This window comes from Cucurbita moschata, unplaced genomic scaffold, assembly GCF_002738365.1.
Source record: "Cucurbita moschata cultivar Rifu unplaced genomic scaffold, Cmos_1.0 Cmo_Scf00012, whole genome shotgun sequence".
Lineage (NCBI taxonomy): Eukaryota > Viridiplantae > Streptophyta > Magnoliopsida > Cucurbitales > Cucurbitaceae > Cucurbita > Cucurbita moschata.
Window position 1 is genome coordinate 2,001,155 of NW_019268528.1, and position 22,960 is coordinate 2,024,114.

Below are 22,960 nucleotides of genomic sequence, written 5' to 3' on the forward strand. Positions count from 1 at the left end.
GATGTCTACAACGACCTTTCTGAACCAGGTAAAGATGCCCGTCCCATTCTTGGAGGGAGCCAATTCCCTTACCCGCGCCGTGGAAGAACCGGGAGGCCACGATCTAGAAAGGGTAAGATTAGTAATAATTATTTTGAAATTTTAAATCATACCCTTTGAGATTGATTCTTATAAGATTTTTGTACCTGATATAGTTAGAATTCAATTTCTTAATTATTTAATTTTTCAGATTCCAACTACGAGACGAGATTGCCATCAATTTTGGGATTAACCATTTACGTACCTAGAGATGAGAACTTTGGTCACTTGAAGTTGTCAGATTTTCTTGGCTTTGCTTTGAAATCACTTGCTTCAAACGTCCAACCAGAACTTGTAAACCTAATAAACTTAACTCCGGGCGAGTTTGACAAATTCCAAGATGTTCATGATCTTTATGAAGGAGGATTTCCCGTACCAGTGGATGTGTTCAGGAATCTCACCAAGGGTTTCACACCACCCATGTTCCAAGAACTTCTGAGGACCGAAAGTGATCAACGATTTCTCAAATTTTCTCGTCCACGAGTTGTGAAAGGTAATAGAGACCGAGATTTATTAGATACTACCTTTTTTTTTTCCTTATGGGATAGCATGATAGAACGAAGGAATTTTGAATTTTATAGTTAAATAACTTTTTCGTATAATAATTGAAAATAGAGGACAAGAACGCATGGCAAACAGACGAAGAATTTGCTAGAGAAATGCTAGCCGGAGTTAACCCTGTAATGATCCGTCGTCTTGAGGTAATCTCGAAGTTCTATATCTAAGTTCATCTCTACCCACTAAATTTTATTTTCAATAAATAATTTTTCGTTTTAATCTTTCTAGGAATTTCCCCCTGTGAGCAAGCTTGACCCGGAATTTTATGGAGATCAAAATAGCAAGATAAAAGAAGAAGACATAAAATTCGGGTTAGAAGGACTTTCGGTTGAAGAGGTAATATGTTCTTCCCTTTTTTTTCTTTTCAATTAATATTGTTGTATAATGCAATTGATGGGTATAAACTTGAATCCATGCAGGCATTGAATGAGAAGAGATTGTTCATATTGGATCATCACGATTCATTGATGCCATTTCTTAGGAAAATCAATGGAACATCTACCAAAACATACGCCACAAGGACAATACTCCTTTTGAAAGCTGATGGCACTTTGAAGCCATTGGTGATTGAGCTAAGCTTGCCACACCCTCAAGGCGACCAATTTGGTGCTGTTAGTAAACAATACTTTCCAGCTGAAGGAGTCCAAAAGTCCATATGGCAATTGGCTAAGGCTTATGTGGTTGTAAATGATGCTGGCTACCATCAGCTTATCAGCCACTGGTATATGAACTAACTCTTCAAAATAACCGTTAAACGCTACTCATTTGAACGCTCTAATCTTACAAAAACTATTACAGGTTGAATACTCACGCTGTACAAGAGCCTTTCGTGATTGCAACACATAGACATTTGAGTGTGGTTCATCCCATTCATAAGCTGCTCGTTCCTCATTACAAGGACACTATGTTTATCAATGCATTTGCAAGGCAAGTCCTCGTTAATGGCGATGGATTACTCGAATCCACTCATTTTCAAGCAAAATACGCCATGGAGTTGTCTTCTTACATATACAAGGATTGGAATTTCGTAGAACAAGCCTTGCCTGCTGATCTTGTTAAGAGGTAAATCACCATTTTAATTTTCTTTGGAGCTATTTTAATCGTACAACAAAGATGGTACATCTGTTAGGAATCACGACCCTCCATAATAGTATGATATTGTTCACTTTGAGAATAAGCTCTGGTGGCTTTACTTTTGGTTTTCCCAAAAGAACTTATACCAATGGAGATGTATTCATTCCTTAATTAGTTGATGTTAGACTCCTCATCCAACGATCTTTAACATCATTCTTTCCCTTGATTTTTGTAGAGGTGTGGCCGTTCAGGATGCAAGTTCCCCACACGGACTTCGGTTATTAATAGAGGACTATCCATTTGCTGTTGATGGGCTTGAGATTTGGTCGATAATCAAAACATGGGTCGCAAACTATTGCTCTCTTTACTACAAAGACGATGAGGCGATTCAAAACGACGTCGAACTCCAATCGTGGTGGAAGGAAGCACGAGAAAAAGGTCACGCCGATAAGAAGAACGAAGCATGGTGGCCGAAGATGCAATCCATTAATGATCTAGTTGAAAGTTGTACCATCATCATATGGATTTCTTCAGCTCTCCATGCAGCCGTCAACTTTGGACAATACCCTTACGGAGGCTATATTCCCAATAGACCAACTATAAGCCGCCGGTTCATGCCGGAAGTAGGAAGCTCTGAGTACAAAGAGCTTGAATCAAAGCCTGAGAAGGCTTTCCTTAGAACCATCAATTCACAACTTCAAACACTTCTTGGTGTTTCGCTTATTGAAATCTTGTCAAGGCATGCTTCTGATGAAGTTTATCTTGGGCAGAGAGCTAGCATTGAGTGGACATCGGACAAAGCCGCATTAGATGCCTTTGAGAACTTCGGGAAACAAGTATTTGAAGTTGAGAATAGAATCATGGAAAGGAATAGAGATGTCAACCTCAAAAATCGAAGTGGGCCTGTTAATATGCCATACACTTTGCTTCTTCCATCTAGTACCGAAGGCCTCACCGGTAGAGGCATTCCAAACAGCATCTCTATTTGATTTGAAGGCTCCTTTGAACGTATGGCGGGGTTCTAAAGCTATTGCCTTGTTTTCTATTGCCTGTTCTAAAACAAGCTACTTTTATTGCTACGCATGATAATAAAAGTGTGTTCTTAAGTAGCTTTGTACTTTGATTCTCTGTATTTGATATATTAATGAATAAAAGTGATGTTTTTCTTGTTTACCATTCTTGCGCTTTACTTTGATGAATTGTTGAATGATAAGAATATTTCATTGAACTATGTGGGGCACAAGTAAAATTATCTATTGTCCTTTCGTTTTCCTTTTCTAGTTTCTTTCTAAGGTTTTGAAACGCGTATGTTTAGGGAGAGGTTTTCGCTCTTGTAAAAAATTGCTTCGTTCCACACTCCAATCAATTCACTGTGATTGGTGGATCTGTTTGCTGGCGTTCAACTTTGCAATCTACTGTTACATTGTCTACCATTGAAGCAAAGTATATGACACTCATTAAAGCTTAAAAAAAAAAACTATTTGGTTGCATGGTTTAGTTAATGACTTGTATATTGCTAAAAAAACATGTAAAGTTGTTTTGTGATGGCCAGAGTGCTGTTTGTTTGTTCAAGAACTAAATCCATCATGCTCTCGTACCAAGCATGTTGATATTCAATTTCTATTTGTTCGAGAAATTATCAATGAATGAGACATTCATTTATTAAAATTGAAACGGCTAGTAATCTTGTGAATATGTAGAAAAAGGTGGTTGCTCGCAAAAAGTTCTAGCATTACTTAGATTTGATTAACATTGAATGGAAGAAACAGCCAGTTGATTTGGTGGCAGCAAAACCGATTATTTGTTTGGAGTTTTCTGACAAGGTGGAGATTGTTGATAATTTTCATAAAATATTTGGTTCATAAATACTTGGATTCAATGAATACTTTTTGCTCATTCCCTAGTTTGATTCATGAATCTATGAGATTCATTTGGTTCATCTATTATATTGGTAAATTCTCTCATATTGGTATATGAATCATCATGATTCATGTAATGTATGAGAATTAGTGTTCCTTTGATTTATGTACGAGAATTAGTATTCCTATGCTTTGATTCGAGTTTTATATAGTTAGGTTTAAACTACTTGTAGATAATTAGTGTCAGAAGTGCTATATACAAGTGAAGACAATTATCTCTCGTTAAAAATAGATATTTTGTTCAAAATAAAAGATATAGTCACGCCCCATTGTTGTCTAAAATGGACCAAATCAAATCAATATTGGAGATAAGTGGAGGTTATGTTGTTTTCAACAATTGGTATAAGAGTCATGATGTTGTTTTCAACAATTTGTGATATGTTTTTGTGTTTGTGTTCAATGAAGAAGAGATCCATGGTTTAAGTAAGTTTTTTTTTTTTTTTTTAGTGAAATCAAAAGAAAACTCACGAGAGTTCATATCTAAAGAGGATAATAACTTATGTGACACTAGAGTAAAAGAGGAATACATGAATGAACCGAGACCATATTTTAGTGAGAGCGATCTTTAGGATAAGATGACTTTGAAAGTCTTCAATGAAATGAAAGTTACTAGTTGTACCAACAGTGTGTACCTTTCTTTTCAGTAGCTCAATTAGAGGAACTCTATAGTTAAACATGTTTTTTTGGAACAATTCTATGTTTGGTGACCTCTTGGAAATTTTTCTAAGATGCATGTGAGTGAGGACAAAAACATGTTTTTAGAACTGGTGTTGGTACACTCTTAAGACGCGAAGAGTGGGTAACGTGACTGTTGTGCAAAATATTAGAACCTTCAAATGCTGTGATACCAATTGTTGTACCCAAATGCTAAAACCAAAATACTATGATATCCAATTGTTGTAGCGGAATGCCACAACCAAAATGTTTTGATACCCAATTGTTGTATAAAAGCGGAAGCAAGATCGACCACACTCACGCACCATGAACATAAATTAAACAAAGATACACAAAAATTTATGTGGTTTGGAGAGAAGAAATTCTCCTGTATCCACAGGTGGTAGCCAATCACTATAACCAAAGTGTTTACAAGTATATCTCTCACACTATTGGAGTCTCTCTTACAAAGTTCTCACAATTGCTTTTAGGCAAATACAAGATAATAAAAACTTCACATTACTATATTAATTCTCATACATGAAACAAGTGATGATTAATAACCAAAATAAATAAGATTTATGATAATTTAGTAAAATAAATAAGAATATTAATGAAAATGATTATAAATTAAATGAGTGTAAAATTAAATAAGATTTATGACCATTTCCAACCAGTCATAACATGCACAAGTAATAATTGGTTTGGTAGCCAACAAGTCAACATATTACTTCTTTCGTTGAATGTTGATCAAATCAGAGCACCGCCAAAATTTATCAAATTCCTCGTTCTAAAGTGATATAATAACCATTTTCATTCCAAACACGAATCAAATTAAGAAATCTTACTTAGAGACATACCTAGCATTATAGAAAGATTTCTTCTATCTATATATCAAAGGTTGAACAACTACTAAAACAAATCATATTAAATTGTGCAAGCTCAAAATTAAATTGAGCAACCAATACCAACAAAATCCTAATGAATGAAGATTATCACAAATCTTGAAAATATGATTTGGAAGAACAAGTATCACCAATAAAACATACAAAGAATTGTTTTTCAGTATACATACCAAATGTCCAAACAAGAAAATAGATTTTCATAGTTGTGCAAGCTCAAAATTAAATTGAGCAACTAAAGCCAACAAAATCTGAATGGAAGGAGATTAGTATAGATCTTGGAAATGTGATTTCCAGGAACAAATATCACTAGTAGCCTATATAAAATTTTCTTCAATCTGTCTACCAAATCTTTGAACAAGAAAATAGTTTTCCATACTAAGTTGTGCAAACTCAAAATTAAATTGAGCAACCAAAGCCAACAAAATCTGAATGGACGGAGATTATTACAAATCTTGGAAATGTGATTTTCAAGAACAAATATCACTAGTAGCCCATACAAAAATTTCTTCAATTTGTCTACCAAATCTTCGAACAAGAAAATAGTTTTTCATACTGAGTTGTTCAAGCTCAAAATTAAATTGAGCAACCAAAACCAACAAAATCTGAATGGATGAAGGTTATCACAAGTCTTGAAAATATTATTTCAAGAACGAATAAGCACTCTTACAATGAGAAACTTATCTTCGATAATTGATGGTGAATGTGAGCACGTCTTATGGTCGATGATGTTAACTATTTTAGAACTATACCACAACTTGTCACTCTGATACTATTTGTTGTGCAAAATGTTAGAACCTTCAAATGTTGTGATACAATTGTTGTAACCAAATGCTACAACCAAAATACTTTTATATCCAATTGTTGTAACGCTGATACCCAATTGTTGCAGCAATAGCGGAAGCAAGATCGACCGCACTTACACACTCATGAACATAAATTAAATAAAAAGACACAGATTTACGTGGTTCGGAGAGAAGAAATTCTTCAACGTCCCCAGGTACAAGTGTATAACCAAAATGTTTACAAGTGTGTCTCACAATTTCACACTATAGAGTCTCTCTTACAAAATTTCTCACAATGGCCCTGCCCAAATGCAAAACAAAAATGATTTTACATGATTCCACACTTAAAAAAAATGCTAAACAAGCATTTATATAGACATAACAATATTAATTCTCATACATGAACCAAATGATGATTAATAACCAAAATAAACAAGAATAGTAATCAAAAGGTTATAGAATCCATAACCAAATTAATATTCTTACTTAATCAAAATGGTTATAAATGAGATGGAAGTTAATAACCAAATTAAATAAAATTTATGACAATTTACAATAGTGACCAGAGGATGTAAGGGCCATTATACATCAATTTCGAATTCTGATCTAAATCTTATGAAAGGAATATTAATGATCGGTTGTAATAATTTTGATGGTTGAAAAAAAAATAAAATCAAACATCATAAAACAAACACTTAATTACTTAAATTATATTTCATAAGTTCATTACTTAGATAAGATCAAACTTAGTAATCTATTCAAATCGTCCAAACATCACAAGTAATATATACTTATATTAAAGAAAAAAAAATAATTGAAAAGATCCTCTCACCTAATTCAACTTAAAAAATATGGAAGCTTAGAAGCACGTTGTTTGTTTTAAAATATTATTAGGACGCTATCAATAACTTAACAAGAAATTAGTCTTTTAAATCTATTTAATTACCAAATAAATAATTAAATTATGGACTCCTATATGACTAATAGCCACGTATGCCTCCACTTTGTTTTTATTTGAATAGAAAATAAAATAATTCTCATGTGAAATAAAAGTAAAATAAACAATCATTAGATTACGCTAATTATATTTTATTTTAACATTAACATCAAATCAAACTTTTTCATTCATGCCTCTATAATATTTGATATACTTTCAATTTATTATTTATAGTTTAGTTTGCTAATTTAAAATTTTTTTTTTCTTGAAAATATTTGGCATCTTGTAATGCCCTATTTATTTATTTATTATTTTTTAATAAAACTATTTTTACTTGATGTTATAAATTTGGATTCAATTTAATTAAATGAAATCCTTTCTTTGACTAATTTGAGGTGTAAATAGATAATTAAATTTTAGAATTTAATGGGTTAGTGAACTTATTGCTAATTTGAATTAATTAAGATATTTGTTATTTGGCAAATATATTAGTTTCTTACTCAGTTAATATTTTTTTTTGTATGATTTGATTAGTAGTATATTTTATTTTGTTCAAGTTTAGTTAGTTTATACTTTTCTTGTTTGTAGGTATTTGTTGGTAGCTTGTATTTAACGTTGTGAATATCAATAAAGATCGAACCTTCTATCCTAATTATATTTCTCATTCTTAACTCTGTATTATTTCCTTGAGTAATAATATTTTCAGATCTATTCACACTTTTGAGTGGTAGATATTGTGTCCGTTGGTATCAGAGCCAAGTTGGTAACCAAGAGTTTGATATTATTACTCAACGAGATGAATGGTGGAAGTGCTTCTAGTATAGCTATGGAAAAGCTTGTTGGCAATAATTATAATTATTGGAAGTTATGTATGGAAGCTTATCTCCATGGTCAAGATTTGTGGGATTTAATTGAAGGTGATGACACAGAATGTTGAATTAAGCCGAAAATGGAAGATCAAATGTGGAAAAGCTTTATTTACCTTGCGAAGGAGTATATTGATCATGTTTGTGATTTAAAGTCACCAAAGCAAGTGTGGGAAACACTTCAAAAGTTGTTCAATAAAAAAATACAGCTCAATTCCAATTTCTAGAGAACTAGCTGTGGTAACTCAAGGTAATTTTTGTGTTGAAGAATATTTCTTGAACGTGAAAAATCTGTGCTCTGAAATTTCAGAATTAGATGCCGAAGAGTTAGCGAGCGATGCTCGATTATGACGTTATCTTATTTGTGGATTACGAAATACCATTTATTTCCTCAATACAAGGTTGGGCAAATCAGCTTGCTTTCTAAACCAGAAGCTTTGATTAAGCAAATGACTAGCAGCAATGAGCTTTCTCTAAAGTCAAAAGACGTGTTGTATGTCAAAGATCAAAGGACATCATTATAGGTCAAAAGATATCCTATCATTGTTAATGAAATTCTTCCTCTCTCTCCCTACCTCTCTTATTAATAAACAATAATATTAGTAAATGACTTGTAGTGTTTACTCTTAGAAGGTGTTGTTTATTATATTAGTAAATGACTTGTAGTGTTTACTCTTAGAAGGTGTTGGGACTATCGAGTGCCAAAGCTATGTTTTGATCTTAAAACTTGGACATTATATGCTCACTTACCCTTCCATTGCACCACTCTAATTCATGTAATTGAATTGATTTATATATGCTCATGGGTTGTTACAAATATGGCAGGTTGGAAGAATGTCTCGATCAATTTAGCCATGGTTAGATTTTCTTGAAGCTAATTAGTTACTCATTTAAGTTTTTGAATTTCAACCCCATCAAGTCAAATAAAATTTTAATCTTATATATTTGTAGCTATTTTTTTCGTGTATTAAATTTTCAATGAAGTCATCCATTAATTTAAATAAATACAAATATCTCAAATTTTACCCATTTCAAAACACATGTCTTATATATGTAAAATATAAAAAAATGTAAGTATATTGTCATCAATGTTTTTTACCGAAAACTTTACATATATCAAAAAGGTAAAAATTGCGATACCGTTTAAAGCTTGAGATAAAGTTTAAGGGAAGTTACGAGGACATACAAGAATAAAAAGTGTGTAAAAGAGTGTAACGTAAAGAAAGAGACTTCAATCAAGCAAAACGAGAGTAACCGAGTAATTATAAAAGGAACTTATCATTAATGCTCCAAAAAAAGATATCAAATCTGATAGGGAACTAAATGTTGTAGAACTCTCTCCACCATTCTAAAAACTCAATTATTTATTTTCCACTGGAATTATTTTTATATTTTTTATTTTAAAAGTAATAAGAACAAAAGATAAAAAATAAAAATAAAAATAAAATAAATGATTTTTTAGTATAAAAACATACCTCAATTATTTTTATATCTTTTTGTTCTAAAAGTAATAAGAACAAAAAAGAAATTAATGATTTTTAATATAAAAACTTACCTAAATTACTTTTATACTTTTTATTCTAAAAGTAATAAGAACAATTTTTTTTTAATGATTTTGAATATAAAAACATACGTATATTTTTTTTATATCTTTTTTATTCTAAAAGTAATAAGAACAAAATAATAATAAATAAATAAATGATTTTTAATATAAAAATATACCTAAATTATTTTCATGTTTTTTTATTATTCTAAAAGTAATTAGAACAAAAGAAATTAAATAATTTTGAATATAAAAACATACCTACAATTAAATCTTCATTTTGGACGTGGTATCAACTAATTCACCGTCAATCTTAGCATATCTCAACTAAATAAGACAGGCTTGAATTTTTCATCCTTAAACATTGTATCCAACTAAAAAATCAAAGGATCTGAATTGTTTGGTTCTTGAACTTTCAGTTTTTCATCATCTTTATAACTTTTTAAATAAGTTTTCAACTTTTAATTTTATATCTAATAAAAATATTATATTTTAAAAAATATCTAATAAACGAGTAAAATTTTAATTTTATATTTAACAAATCTCAGTATAGAAATTCATGATCCAATCCCAACTTCACTCGACCCTAATTTTTTTACTTTTGATTGTTTTAGGTTTTGGAGTGAGGTTAACAATAAGTTCCGGTTTTATAGACCAATTCAATCTATAAATTTTTTATTTATTTAAACCCAACCCAAATAAGTTTCCAAACCTACTTATTGATTGATTGAGTTTCTAATTATCAAATTTTTTTTTTTAGCCTTCCTGTAATAATGAATTTAGTAGAAGAGTAAGTTATAACGGTCCAAGTTCCCTGCTACTACATATTGTCTTTGTTGGGCTTTCTTTTCGAGCTTCTCCTCAAGGTTTTTAAAACCCGTCTGCTAGGGAGAGGTTTCCACACCTTTATAGAGGGTGTTTCATTCTCCACCCTAACCAACGTGGAATCTCACAATCCACCCCTTTAGGGCCCAGCGTCCTTGCGGACACTCATTCCTTTCTCCAATCGATATGGGACTATGAAATGTGTCAAACCTACATCCTATACTAGTCTACAGAATCTACAACCTAGAACTTTGATACCATTTGTAACAACCCAACTACCGGATATTGTCATCTTTGAGCTTTCCTTTTCAAGCTTCCCCTCAAGATTTTTAAAATACATCTTTTAGGGAGAGGTTTCCACACCCTTCGATATTTAATGGCATGTTATAGAAGTCGGGAGGGTGGTTATACATTTAGAATCATATTTCCTCTCCATTTAGTATATAATATTCTACATTTTTTTACCCTCTTATAGTATGTTAAGATGGGTAGGTGGATGGTTGTGTTGTGTGGTGTGTCTTCGACGCTACAGTTCGTCGACTTGGTCATTAGCCGAAGTTAGCACATTCTCGTGGGAGAAGAACTAAAAAAGCATTTTTCTTCGATCAAATTCGAAACTCTTTGTTTACAACCCAACCGACACTGTAATCAATGAGTTTTTGTTTGTTTTCCATTTTGAATTAAAGACAGGACACGAGCATGCATATAATAATATTAGTAATATAGTGTATTATAATAATATCAATTGTTGATAAGATCACATGTACATAATGGCAATAGAATATAATCTTAGCCAAAAAAAAAGGGAAAAGAATGACATAAGAAAATAATTTATTTATTTATTTTTTAATGGATCATATCCGCCAAATCCAAGGTTAGGAGATATCGTTCACTTTAGTCCATTATAACGTCGTCGTCGTCAGCCTCACGATAGGTCTACTAGGGAGAGGTTTCGACACATTTATTAGGAATGATTCGTTTTTTTCTCCACTTGATGTGAGATCTCATAATCTACCCTCTTCGTAGGTTAGGGTTTTCGCTGGCATAACTAATTTTGATACCATTTGTAATAATCTCTCTTTCTTTTAGCGAAGTATTAATGAACACGTTTTCAAGACATGGGAAAATGAATTTTGTAATACCCATGTATTAAAATAAAGGGTAGGTGATTGTGAAACTAATATTTTTTGAATGTGAATCATTGGACGTGATAATGAGGTTCATGTGGGTTTATTTTTATTTTCATTAAGCTTATCGGGCAGGTGAGAGAGAGAGAGAGAGAGAGAGAGAGAACAGTGTTTTGTTGTGCTATAAATAGAAGAGCAAAATTGATTGATTCTCACACTCACACCATCTTCTTCTATCTACTACAACTAAGACACAGAAAAAGAGAGCCAAAATGTTTGGAATTGGAAAGAATATCATAGAGGGAGCTCTGAATACCACCGGAGATCTTGCCGGCTCCGTTATCGGTGCCGGTGGTAACATTGCAGACCGGGTCACCAGCCTTGGTGGCAAGAAGATCAAAGGGAAAGTCATTCTTATGCGAAGCAATGTGTTGGATTTCACTGAGTTCCATTCCTCTGTTCTTGATAGCTTCACTGAGCTATTGGGCGGCGGCGTTTCTCTTCAGCTCATCAGCGCCACTCATGCTTGTAACCTTCCCTTCCTCTATTCTCTCTCTTTTTTTTATCTCTATTTGGTCACCAAATTGTAATGGATGATATCCACAGCAAATGACTCGCGAGGGAAGCTTGGGAGCAAGGCGTTTCTAGAGAGGTGGATCACTTCACTCCCACCATTGTTCGCCGGAGAATCAGTGTTTCAAGTCAACTTTACATGGGAAGATGACTTCGGATTCCCCGGAGCTTTCTTCATCAAAAATGGTCACACAAGTGAGTTCTTCCTCAAGTCCCTCACTCTCGAGGATGTTCCCGGCTTTGGAACCGTCCATTTCGATTGCAACTCCTGGGTTTACCCTTCTGGAAGATACAAGAAAGATCGTATTTTCTTCGCCAACAAGGTAATATTTTCGTTTTCCCCTCTCTTCTCACTCTATTTCGAGGCGTTTCTTTATTCCTAATCTATTGATTTCCGTACATAGACATATCTTCCAAGCGAGACACCAAATCCTCTTCGCAAGTATAGAGAGGAAGAACTGTCGACCCTTAGAGGAGATGGAACGGGAGAACGTAAGGAATGGGATAGAATCTATGACTATGATGTCTACAACGACCTTTCTGAACCAGGTAAAGATGCCCGTCCCATTCTTGGAGGGAGCCAATTCCCTTACCCGCGCCGTGGAAGAACCGGGAGGCCACGATCTAGAAAGGGTAAGATTAGTAATACTTATTTTGAAATTTTAAATCATACCCTTTGAGATTGATTCTTATAAGATTTTTGTACCTGATATATAGTTAGAATTCAATTTCTTAATGTTTTTAATTTTTCAGATTCCAACTACGAGACGAGATTGTCATCAGTTTTGGGATTAACCATTTACGTACCTAGAGATGAGAACTTTGGTCACTTGAAGTTGTCAGATTTTCTTGGCTTTGCTTTGAAATCACTTGCTTCAACCGTCCAACCAGAACTTGTAAACCTAATAAACTTAACTCCGGGCGAGTTTGACAAATTCCAAGATGTTCATGATCTTTATGAAGGAGGATTTCCCGTACCCGTGGATGTGTTTAGGAATCTCACTAAGGGTTTCACACCACCCATGTTCCAAGAACTTCTAAGGACCGAAAGTGATCAACGATTTCTCAAATTCTCTCGTCCACGAGTTGTGAAAGGTAATAGAGACCGAGAGTTATTAGATACTACCTTTTTCTTTCCTTATGGTATAGCATGATAGAACGGAGGAATTTTTAATTTCATAGTTAAGTAACTTTTTCGTATAATAATTGAAAATAGAGGACAAGAACGCATGGCAGACAGATGAAGAATTTGCTAGAGAAATGCTAGCCGGAGTTAACCCTGTAATGATCCGTCGTCTTGAGGTAATCTCGAAGTTCTATATCTAAGTTCATCTCTACCCACTAAATTTTATTTTCAATAAATAATTTTTCGTTTTAATCTTTCTAGGAATTTCCCCCTGTGAGCAAGCTTGACCCGGAATTTTATGGAGATCAAAATAGCAAGATAAAAGAAGAAGACATAAAATTCGGGTTAGAAGGACTTTCGGTTGAAGAGGTAATATGTTCTTCCCTTTTTTTTCTTTTCAATTAATATTGTTGTATAATGCAATTGATGGGTATAAACTTGAATCCATGCAGGCATTGAATGAGAAGAGATTGTTCATATTGGATCATCATGATGCATTGATGCCATTTCTTAGGAAAATCAATGGAACATCTACCAAAACATACGCCACAAGGACAATACTCCTTTTGAAAGCTGATGGCACTTTGAAGCCATTGGTGATTGAGCTAAGCTTGCCACACCCTCAAGGCGATCAATTTGGTGCTGTTAGTAAACAATATTTTCCAGCTGAAGAAGGAGTCCAAAAGTCCATATGGCAATTGGCTAAGGCTTATGTGGTTGTAAATGATGCTGGCTACCATCAGCTTATCAGCCACTGGTATATGAACTAACTCTTCAAAATAACCGTTAAACACTACTAATTTGAACGCTCTAATCTTACAAAAACTATTACAGGTTGAATACTCACGCTGTACAAGAGCCTTTCGTGATTGCAACACATAGACATTTGAGTGTGGTTCATCCCATTCATAAGCTGCTTGTTCCTCATTACAAGGACACTATGTTTATAAATGCATTTGCAAGACAAGTCCTCGTTAATGGCGATGGATTACTCGAATCGACACATTTTCAAGCAAAATACGCCATGGAGTTGTCTTCTTACATATACAAGGATTGGAATTTCGTAGAACAAGCATTACCTGTTGATCTCATCAAGAGGTAAATCACCATTTACAAAGCGCATGGACTTTCTTAAGCTATTTTAATCAAACAACAAAAATGAAACATCTATTAGGAATCACGTCCCTCCATAATAGTATGATATTGTCCACTTGGAGAATAAGTTCTCATGGCTTTACTTTTGATTTTTCCAAAAGACCTCATACCAATGGAAATGTATTCCTTCCTTAATTTAACCGATGTGGGACTCCTCTACCAATAATTCTTAACATCTTCTTTCTCTTGATTTTTGTAGAGGTGTGGCGGTTCAGGATGCAAATTCCCCACATGGACTTCGGTTACTAATAGAGGATTATCCATTTGCTGTCGATGGACTTGAGATTTGGTCGATAATCAAAACATGGGTCGCAAACTATTGCTCTCTTTATTACAAAGACGATGAGGCAATTCGAAACGACGTCGAACTCCAATCATGGTGGAAGGAAGCACGAGAAAAAGGTCACGCGGATAAGAAAAATGAAGCATGGTGGCCGAAGATGCAATCCATTAATGATCTAGTTGAAAGTTGTACCATCATCATATGGATTTCTTCAGCTCTCCATGCAGCCGTCAACTTTGGACAATACCCTTACGGAGGCTATATTCCCAATAGACCAACTATAAGCCGCCGGTTCATGCCGGAAATAGGAAGCTCTGAGTACAAAGAGCTTGAATCAAAGCCTGAGAAGGCTTTCCTTAGAACCATCAATTCACAACTTCAAACACTTCTTGGTGTTTCGCTTATTGAAATCTTGTCAAGGCATGCTTCTGATGAAGTTTATCTCGGGCAAAGAGCTAGCATTGAGTGGACATCGGACAAAGCCGCATTAGATGCCTTTGAGAACTTCGGGAAACAAGTATTTGAAGTTGAAAATAGAATCATGGAAAGGAATAGAGATGTCAACCTCAAAAATCGAAGTGGGCCTGTTAATATGCCATACACTTTGCTTCTTCCATCTAGCACCGAAGGCCTCACCGGTAGAGGCATTCCAAACAGCATCTCTATTTGATTTGATGGCTTCTTTGAACGTATGGCGGGGTTCTAAAGCTATTGCCTTGTTTTCTATTGCTGTTCTATAACAAGCTACTCCTATAGCTATGCATGATATAAGTCAATAAAAGTGTGTTCTTATGTAGCTCTGTACTTTGATTCTCTGTATTTGATAGTAATGAATAAAAGTGATGTTTTTGTTGTTTACCATTCTTGCCCTTTACTTCCATGCATTATTGAACAATAAGAATATTCTTGTGATATTTCACATCGGTTAGAGTGGAGACACATTGGTTGGAGATTGGAACAAAAACATTTTTTATAAAAGTGAAACCTCTCTACCGTAGAAAAGTTTTAAAATCTTGAAGTAAAGCCTAGTAGAAACGGTCCAAAGAAGACAAATATAATTGGAATAAACTTAAATGAAAAGAGTCGTTTCATTTATTATTTATTTTTTGTTAATTTTAGTGAGTTTTGAAATTTAGTCGTTCAATAAAAGACCAAAACAAAAAAGGAGATGCGAATAACTATTTAAAGAATAGTGGGAACTATTTGAGGATTAGTGGGTTAAAATGAGAGGCCAATGAATTAGGAACAGTGGGTTTATGGGATAGTCATTTTTTAATTAGTTTGTTTTAGCATTGTAAAATGGAGAGCAAGTAGAGCAAGCGGAGAGAAATTGTCTCATTTAAGTTTGTAATAGAAGGGGTTTTTCAGAATTCTTTGTCTCCCTGTCACTCCCCTCTCGACATCTCATTCACAGTTTCGTGAGTGTTATTTTAACAAATTAGTATTAGAGCGAGCTTTTATTTTCAACAAATTGTTATCAGAGCTGCTGGTGAATATGATGGAACAAATGCCGCTACCACGATTAACGAAGACGAACTATGAGAATTGGAGCATCCAAATGAAAGTTCTTCTCGGTTCACAAGACGCATGGGAGGTGGTCGAAAAAGGTTTCGAAGAACCAAAGGATACTATGGGTTATACGGCGGCGCAAAACAGGGCGCTAAAAGAATTACGATCAAAGGATAAGGCAGCATTATACATGTTGTTCCGGGTCGTTGACGAGTTGGGCTTTGAGAAGATTGCTAGGGCAACTACTTCAAAAAAAGTGTGGGACACTTTAGAAAAGATGTTCAAAGGAACCGACCGAGTCAAGCAAGTGCGTGTCCAAACTCATGCGTGGCGAGTTGGAGAGCATGAAGATGGAGTCAGAAAATGTATCTGACTACATTATGCGTGTATAAATCGAGGCAAATCAACAAAATCGAAACGGAGAAATGTTACTCAAGACGCGGGTTGTGGAGAAGATCTTGATGTCGTTAACCGACAACTTTGAGAATGTTGTATGTGCGATAAAAGAGTCATAGAACCTAGCGACGTTCACGGTCGATGAGCTCGCCGGCTCTCTTGAGGCACACGAGCAACGTAAGAAGAAGAAGGGTGAGACACTCGATCAAGCACTTCAAACCAAAGCATCAATAAACAATGAAAAGGTACTCTACTTTCAAAATGTTCAAGGTAGAGGTCGAGGAAGTCGCGGGAATGGTCGAGGTAGTCAAGACAGCAGAAATGAAGAAATTTATAAGGAGAAGAGACTATCGAGCCAAGCAAATTGGCGTGGAAGAGAACGCAGTTGAGGAAAAGGCGGCCAATCAAACATTCAGTGCTATAAATGTAAAAAATATGGTCATTATGCGAATGATTTTTACTCCGAAAAATGTTACAATTGTAGCAAAATGGGGCACGCTGCAAAAGCTTTTCGAGCCGGAAAAATGGTGGAAGTAGCAACCAACCTAGCCTCGGAAGACGTAATAAATGAAGGTCTTCTCTTGATAGCTCAAGATGAAGAGAACATCAACAACGACACTCTTTGGTACCTCGACTCAGGGGCAAGGAACCATATGTGCGGTCACGAGTACCTATTCAAAAAGATGCAAAAGGTTGAAGATGGTCACGTGTCATTTGGAGATGCGTCAAAGGTGGAGGTCAAAGGCCGAGGTACGATACATTTCTTGCAAAAGGATGGTGTAATGTGGTCAATCCAAGATGTATATTACATACCAAACCTCAAGACCAACATATTGAGTATGGGGCAACTCACAGAGAAAGGTTACTCAATATTCTTAAAGGACCGCCTGCTACACCTGTAGGATAAGCAAGGGCGTTTGTTTGCTTGAGTTGAGATAGGAAGGAATCGGATGTATAAATTGAACTTAAGAAGCATACAAGAAAAGTGTTTGCGAGTCGACGTAGAAGACAAGGCATCACTGTGGCATCTCCATTTTGGTCACCAACATCATGACGGCCTAAACGAGTTAACGAAGAAGAATATAGTACATGGGCTACCAAACATGGATTTTGAAGAAAAATTTTGTGAAGAATGCGTGCTCAGCAAGCGGGCAAGAACCTCAATTCAAAAGAAGGCTGAATTTTGGGCTAAACAACCTCTCGAATTGATCCATACAATCATATATGGACCAATTACCCCCGAGTCCTTCAGTGGAAAGAGGTATTTCATTTCCTTTATCGATGATTACTCACGAAAAAATTGGGCTTACTTTCTGAAAGGAAAATTCGAGGCATTCAAGGTGTTCAAAAAGTTCAAAGTAATGGTGGAGAAGGAAACTGGTAGACACATCAAAGTTGTACGATTCGATAGAAGTGGCGAGTATACTTCGATGGCTTTCATGGAGTACTGCAAGGAGCAAGGCATAAGGCGATCTCTAACCGCACCGTACACCCCTCAACAAAATGGTGTGGCTAAGAGAAAGAACCGGACTATTCTCGACATGGTTTGCTCAATGCTCAAGAGCGAAAGGATGCCGAAGGAATTTAGGGAGAAGTTGTGCAATGCGTCACCTACGTACAGAATCGATGTCTACATGCGAAGTTAGATGATCAAACACCACAAGAGGCTTGGAGCGAACAAAAGCCTACAATCTCATCTCAAAGTGTTTGGTAGTGTGGCTTATGCTCACGTACCGGATCAACGAAGAACGAAGCTCGAAGACAAAAGCAAAAGGTATATCTTTATTGGATATGATGAGAAGACAAAAGGATACAAACTACTTGACCCGATTAGCAAGATGGTGATAGTGAGTTGCGATGAGCGAGTAAATGAAGCAAGCGAATGGGACTGGAACAATTTGACGGAAGTCAATATCGAAGTTGGAGAATAATCAGTCGCTGCACCAACAAGTGCACCAACAAACTCAGAAATTTTCGATGATGAAGATGAACTACGACAACCCAAAATGCGAAGTTTACGAGATTTGTATGATTCAACAAATGAGGTACACCTTGTATGTCTTCTGGCAGATGCTTAAAATATCAGGTCTGAAGAGGCGGTGCGAGACATGAAGTGGCAAACTGCCATGGATGAGGAGATTAAAGCGATTCATCACAACAACACATGGGAAGTGACAGAATTACCAGAAGGAAGTTAGCCCATAGGTGTGAAGTGGGTATTCAAGAAAAAGATGAATGCTCAAGGCAAGATTGAGCGGTACAAAGTGCGACTTGTTGCAAAGGGATACAAGCAAAATGCAGGAATCAACTATGACGAAGTGTTTGCTCCCGTCGCTAGAATGAAGACAATCCGATTGCTCATTTCCCAAGCAGCTCAATTCAAATGGCCGATTTTTCAAATAGATGACAAGTCAACATTCTTGAATGGTGTGCTTGAAGAAGAAGTATACCTCGAACAACCTCCCAGGTAGATGAAAATTAGAGAAGAGAAGAAGGTACCAAAATTGAAGAAGGCCTAGCATGGAATACTCGTTTTGATACATAGTTCAAGGAGAACGGGTACAAGCAATGTCCCCACAAACATTCACTTTACACAAAGAAGAGTGAAGGTAGTGTGAGACTTATCGCTCTTTATGTCGATGACCTAATCTTCTCAGGCAACAATGATGAAATGATAGAAGAGTTCAAAAGCACAATGACACGAGAATTTGAGATGATAGACTTGGGCTTGTTGAAGTTTTTCCTCGGTTTGGAGGTAAAACAAGGAGAGACAAGTATTTTTATATCACAGGAAAAATATGCAAAGGAGATTTTGAAGAAGTACAAGTTGGAAAATTGCAACCTAGTATCAACACCAATGGAACCAGGTGCAAAACTCTCAAAGTACAATGAAGAAGAACGAGTAGATGCAAATAGGTACCGAAGCCTGGTGAGAAGCCTTCGCTATCTTACATACACAAGGCCAGATCTTTCATGAAGTGTTGGCATAATAAGCCAGCTCATGGAGGAGCCAATTTATTTACATTAGAAGGCATTGAAGCAAGTCCTAAGATACATGCAAGGAACGGTGTCACTTGGGTTATTCTACTAAAAAACAGAAGATTACAAGTTAGTCGGTTACTCTGACAATGACTGGTGCGGAGACATAGACGATCGGAAAAGTACATCGGGTTATGTATTCTTCATGGGCAACACAACACTTACTTGGTTGTCATAAGAAACAACCGATTGTGACACTCTCAACGTGTGAAGCTGAGTATGTAGCAGCTTCTTGGTGTGTGTATGTCATGCAATATGGCTTAGAAATTTATTGAGTAAGATGGAGCTAAAGCAACGAGGTGCAACCGTAACACAAGTTGACAACAAATCAGCAATTGTTCGATTTCATTTTATCTGAGATCATGTGAATGAGGGAAACATGAAATTGCTGCATGTGGCAAGTCAGGATCAAGTTGCGGACATCTTTACAAAATCGCTACCGAAAGTACTTTTTGACAAATATAAGAAGATGATTAGCATGACAGTTGGCAGGATCATTTAAGTTTATGGGAGAATTCCGTTGGAATAAACTTAAATGAAAAGGGTAGTTTTATTATGATTATTATTATTTATTTATTTATTTGTTAATTTTAGGAACTATTTTAGGATTAGAGGATTAAAACTAAAGGCCAATGTATCAGGAATAGGTTTATGGGATAGCATTTTTAACCTTTTGAAAACTTTTTCCATTTTAAAAAGGAGAGCAAGCAGAGACAAATTGTCTCATTTAATTACGGTGTAATAGAAAAAGGGTTTTTTTAGAATTATTTGTCTCCTTGTCTCTCCCTCTCGACATCTCCTTCACAGTTTCGTGAGTGTTATTTTAACAAATTAGTATCAGAGCGAGCTTTTATAATTAGTATCAGAGCGAGCTTTTATTTTAAACCATATCTACTAGCAATGGGCTTGGACTTTTACAATTTCATTAAACGTGCACAAATAAATTACGCATTGTAGTAAATGTGCACAAACGAAAGAAAGAATGAGCTATATAGGAGAAGTTCACAGTGTGAGATCCCACATCGGTTGGAGAGGGAACAAACTACGCATTCTTTATAAGGGTGTAGAAACTTCTCTCTAGCAAACCGTTTTAAAAAATTGGGCAAAAGCCCTGAATGGAAAGCTCAAAAGGATAATATTTGGTAGCCGTGGACTTCAACTCTTATACACTTGTTACGCATAGTATTGTTAGGACTTCAAAAATGAGCATCCCTTCTCTCTCACCTAAATTTAAACTTTGCGAGCGATGACATCCATCATTTCTTTATTGGACAAAGAACGACAAGAACCGAACAAAACAGAAGGAGAGCTCCCGTAACCAATTAAGACATGAATAGACTACAATTTCAACCTCATGAAATATTTAGTATTACAAAATGTAAGTTCTCTTATTTCATAGCAAATCACAAGGTTGCTAAGAATCTTAACACAAAATCATAAACAACAAAACTTATGACATTATAGTTTTAAACAATACATCTCAACTTTGGGACAATGTCGTCGATGAGCCAATGTGCCATGAACTTATAAGCATTTTGTGTCAAGTGGACTCCATCCCAACTAATATGGTCATTAGGGTTTGGACAAACAGGTACTTCAGGTCCACATATGTTCTTCAGGTCAAAGTTGTAGTCGCCTCCAATTCCACAACATGATTTTTGCAAAGAATCTTCATCAAATCCTGCTCACAAATATGAACATTGAGATCTCATATGTAATTTTTGTGTATTAAGAATAATGCAAAATAACTTCAAAGTTTTGAATTGACGTACCAAGATTGGAAGCACGACGAAGAATCCATCGAAATGCATTATAATAATCACCGTACAAAATAATAGTATGAGGATTCTCCTTTCTCAATTCTCTAATGACTCGCTTGATTTGATGATTGTGATAAATTGCCAAAGCATTTAGATCTTTTAAACATCGAAATTCATCATAAGCAGTTGTATCGTTGGTTTGAAAAATAGTGAGAAAGAGAGGAAAACATCCAATTGGAATGTTTCCAGGAATGATAACTCGAGTAGCACCGTGACTTATCACTTTCTGTGAACTCCATCCAACAAAAAAAAAAAAAAAAAACGATCAATTCATAATACGACTAACAAAAATCAAAATCAAAACACAATTACCTCAACAACCCTCTTTATAGTTTGAACAACATCAGGAACCATATCTTTTATCTCTTGAAAAGTTCTTCCCATTAACAACGCAAAATTATAATCATTCCCGCCAATCTCCCCCACGATGAACAAAGCATTCCTTAACGTGTTGCGACATTCTACCACAGTAAAGAAATATAAACATATGTAATGAGAAAAAGGAAGGTGAAAGTCCAAATAATATACCTATTTGATTTTGGCAAATTGTGCTAAAATGAGACAACATCCAACTAAGTTGATGGTCGAGAGAAGAATTGGTTGAAAAAGTAGAGAGATTCTTCGTTAAAAGAAGCTCAAAAGGCAAAGCCGTGGCACCAGCCACTGCGAAGTTAACTCCATGATTCTTGGAAGCATTTTTGTTTAGATAAGGATTCAACAATGGATGTCGGGCGTCTAAAGCTGAAAATTCGTTAAGAATTAGTGATCGAGCTATGAAACAAAGTGATAAAAAACTTAAAGATGAGCTTAAAAATGAGTACCAAAATAATCGATCATAAGAAGGCCATTAGAGCAGCGACCCGTTAGAGCTTTGGGGAGTGATTTTCCATAAGGAAGATGAGAGAAACGAGTATTGGGGTTTTCAAGAATGAGATTTCCAGTGTCGGAAATGGAATCTCCCAATTGGTATATTTGATCGAATTTACAATACTTTAGTGAATGAGCATCCGACCAAGAAAAACAAAGAACAAGAATAAGAACAAGAACTCGTAATAAAACAGTTTTGGTTAAATTCGCCATAATTGTTGGAACTTGCTCGATAAAATCGTTGCAATTTATACTCTCAAATTCCAACCTGATTTCCTTACAACTTTTACACTTCCAAAACTCTTCCAAATTATAAATATACACCAACTTGTTATATTAAATTATTAATTTCAGAAACTGTTCTTATGTTTTTTTGAAACGAATGACCATATTTAGTTCCCATTTTAAAATTAAACCCGTTTGTAACTTGGGATAAAAATTGAACCGATATATTAACTTTCTACCAACGTTTCCATTATATTATGAAAAAACCTATGAAATATAACTAAAATATCATCAAAATATTATCAATGATAAGAAGTTTTGGGGTTTTGATGGTATAAAAATTTGACATCAACCATTAAACTGATTTCTAATGATTATAATGATATTTAGGTATAGAGATGTCCACTTTACTCTCGGGATGGGACCCTGTAATAGCCCAAACCCACCGCTAACAGATATTGTCTGCTTTGGCTCATTATGTATGGTCATTTGCCTCACGGTTTTAAAACGTGTCTACTAAGGAGAAGTTTCCACGCTCTTATGAAAAATGCTTCGTTTCTCTCTCCAACCGATATGGGACCTCTCCCTTACAGAGACCGTCACGAATGGGGAAGGGTTCCCATTTAAACGGGAAATGGGGGAGGGAGTGGGGAACATTTTTACCCATTATCTAAATGTGTTAGTGGACGGGATTATATA

General features: G+C 35.3%; 2 protein-coding genes across 3 annotated transcripts in view; one reads left to right on the forward strand and one right to left on the reverse strand.

The window, feature by feature from the left end:
* LOC111450337 (linoleate 9S-lipoxygenase 6-like) overlaps positions 1 to 15,075 on the forward strand; it is a 15,841-nt gene extending 766 nt beyond the window's left edge. Inside the window, exons 1-9 of one of the 2 annotated variants that reach the window (XM_023090407.1) lie at positions 11,541 to 11,796; positions 11,875 to 12,164; positions 12,246 to 12,474; positions 12,595 to 12,936; positions 13,058 to 13,143; positions 13,229 to 13,336; positions 13,420 to 13,724; positions 13,802 to 14,065; positions 14,322 to 15,075. In XM_023090407.1, the coding sequence (XP_022946175.1) occupies positions 11,541 to 11,796; positions 11,875 to 12,164; positions 12,246 to 12,474; positions 12,595 to 12,936; positions 13,058 to 13,143; positions 13,229 to 13,336; positions 13,420 to 13,724; positions 13,802 to 14,065; positions 14,322 to 15,075 (2,634 nt within the window). Of the gene's footprint in view, positions 1 to 11,540; positions 11,797 to 11,874; positions 12,165 to 12,245; positions 12,475 to 12,594; positions 12,937 to 13,057; positions 13,144 to 13,228; positions 13,337 to 13,419; positions 13,725 to 13,801; positions 14,066 to 14,321 lie in introns of those variants that run through there. The other variant, XM_023090408.1, reaches the window with a different exon arrangement.
* Positions 15,076 to 20,815: 5,740 nt separating this feature from the next.
* Positions 20,816 to 22,249, reverse strand: LOC111450819 (acetylajmalan esterase-like). The gene is made up of 5 exons (XM_023091111.1): positions 21,991 to 22,249; positions 21,698 to 21,910; positions 21,482 to 21,630; positions 21,122 to 21,395; positions 20,816 to 21,030 (listed from the first exon to the last, which is right to left on the reverse strand). Exons 1-5 carry the CDS (start codon positions 22,247 to 22,249, stop codon positions 20,816 to 20,818), a joined length of 1,110 nt encoding a protein of 369 aa, XP_022946879.1.
* Between the last annotated feature and the right edge of the window lie 711 nt (positions 22,250 to 22,960).

Bases quoted from the DNA above. Each gene is read 5' to 3' on its own strand.
- LOC111450819 (XM_023091111.1), bottom strand. From the start codon at position 22,249: ATGGCGAATTTAACCAAAACTGTTTTATTACGAGTTCTTGTTCTTATT. The intron at 21,631-21,697 runs GTATATTATTTG...TTACTGTGGTAG, and splicing joins AATTTGCCAAAATCAAATAG to AATGTCGCAACACGTTAAGG. The intron at 21,396-21,481 runs GTAATTGTGTTT...TGGAGTTCACAG, and splicing joins CTATAAAGAGGGTTGTTGAG to AAAGTGATAAGTCACGGTGC.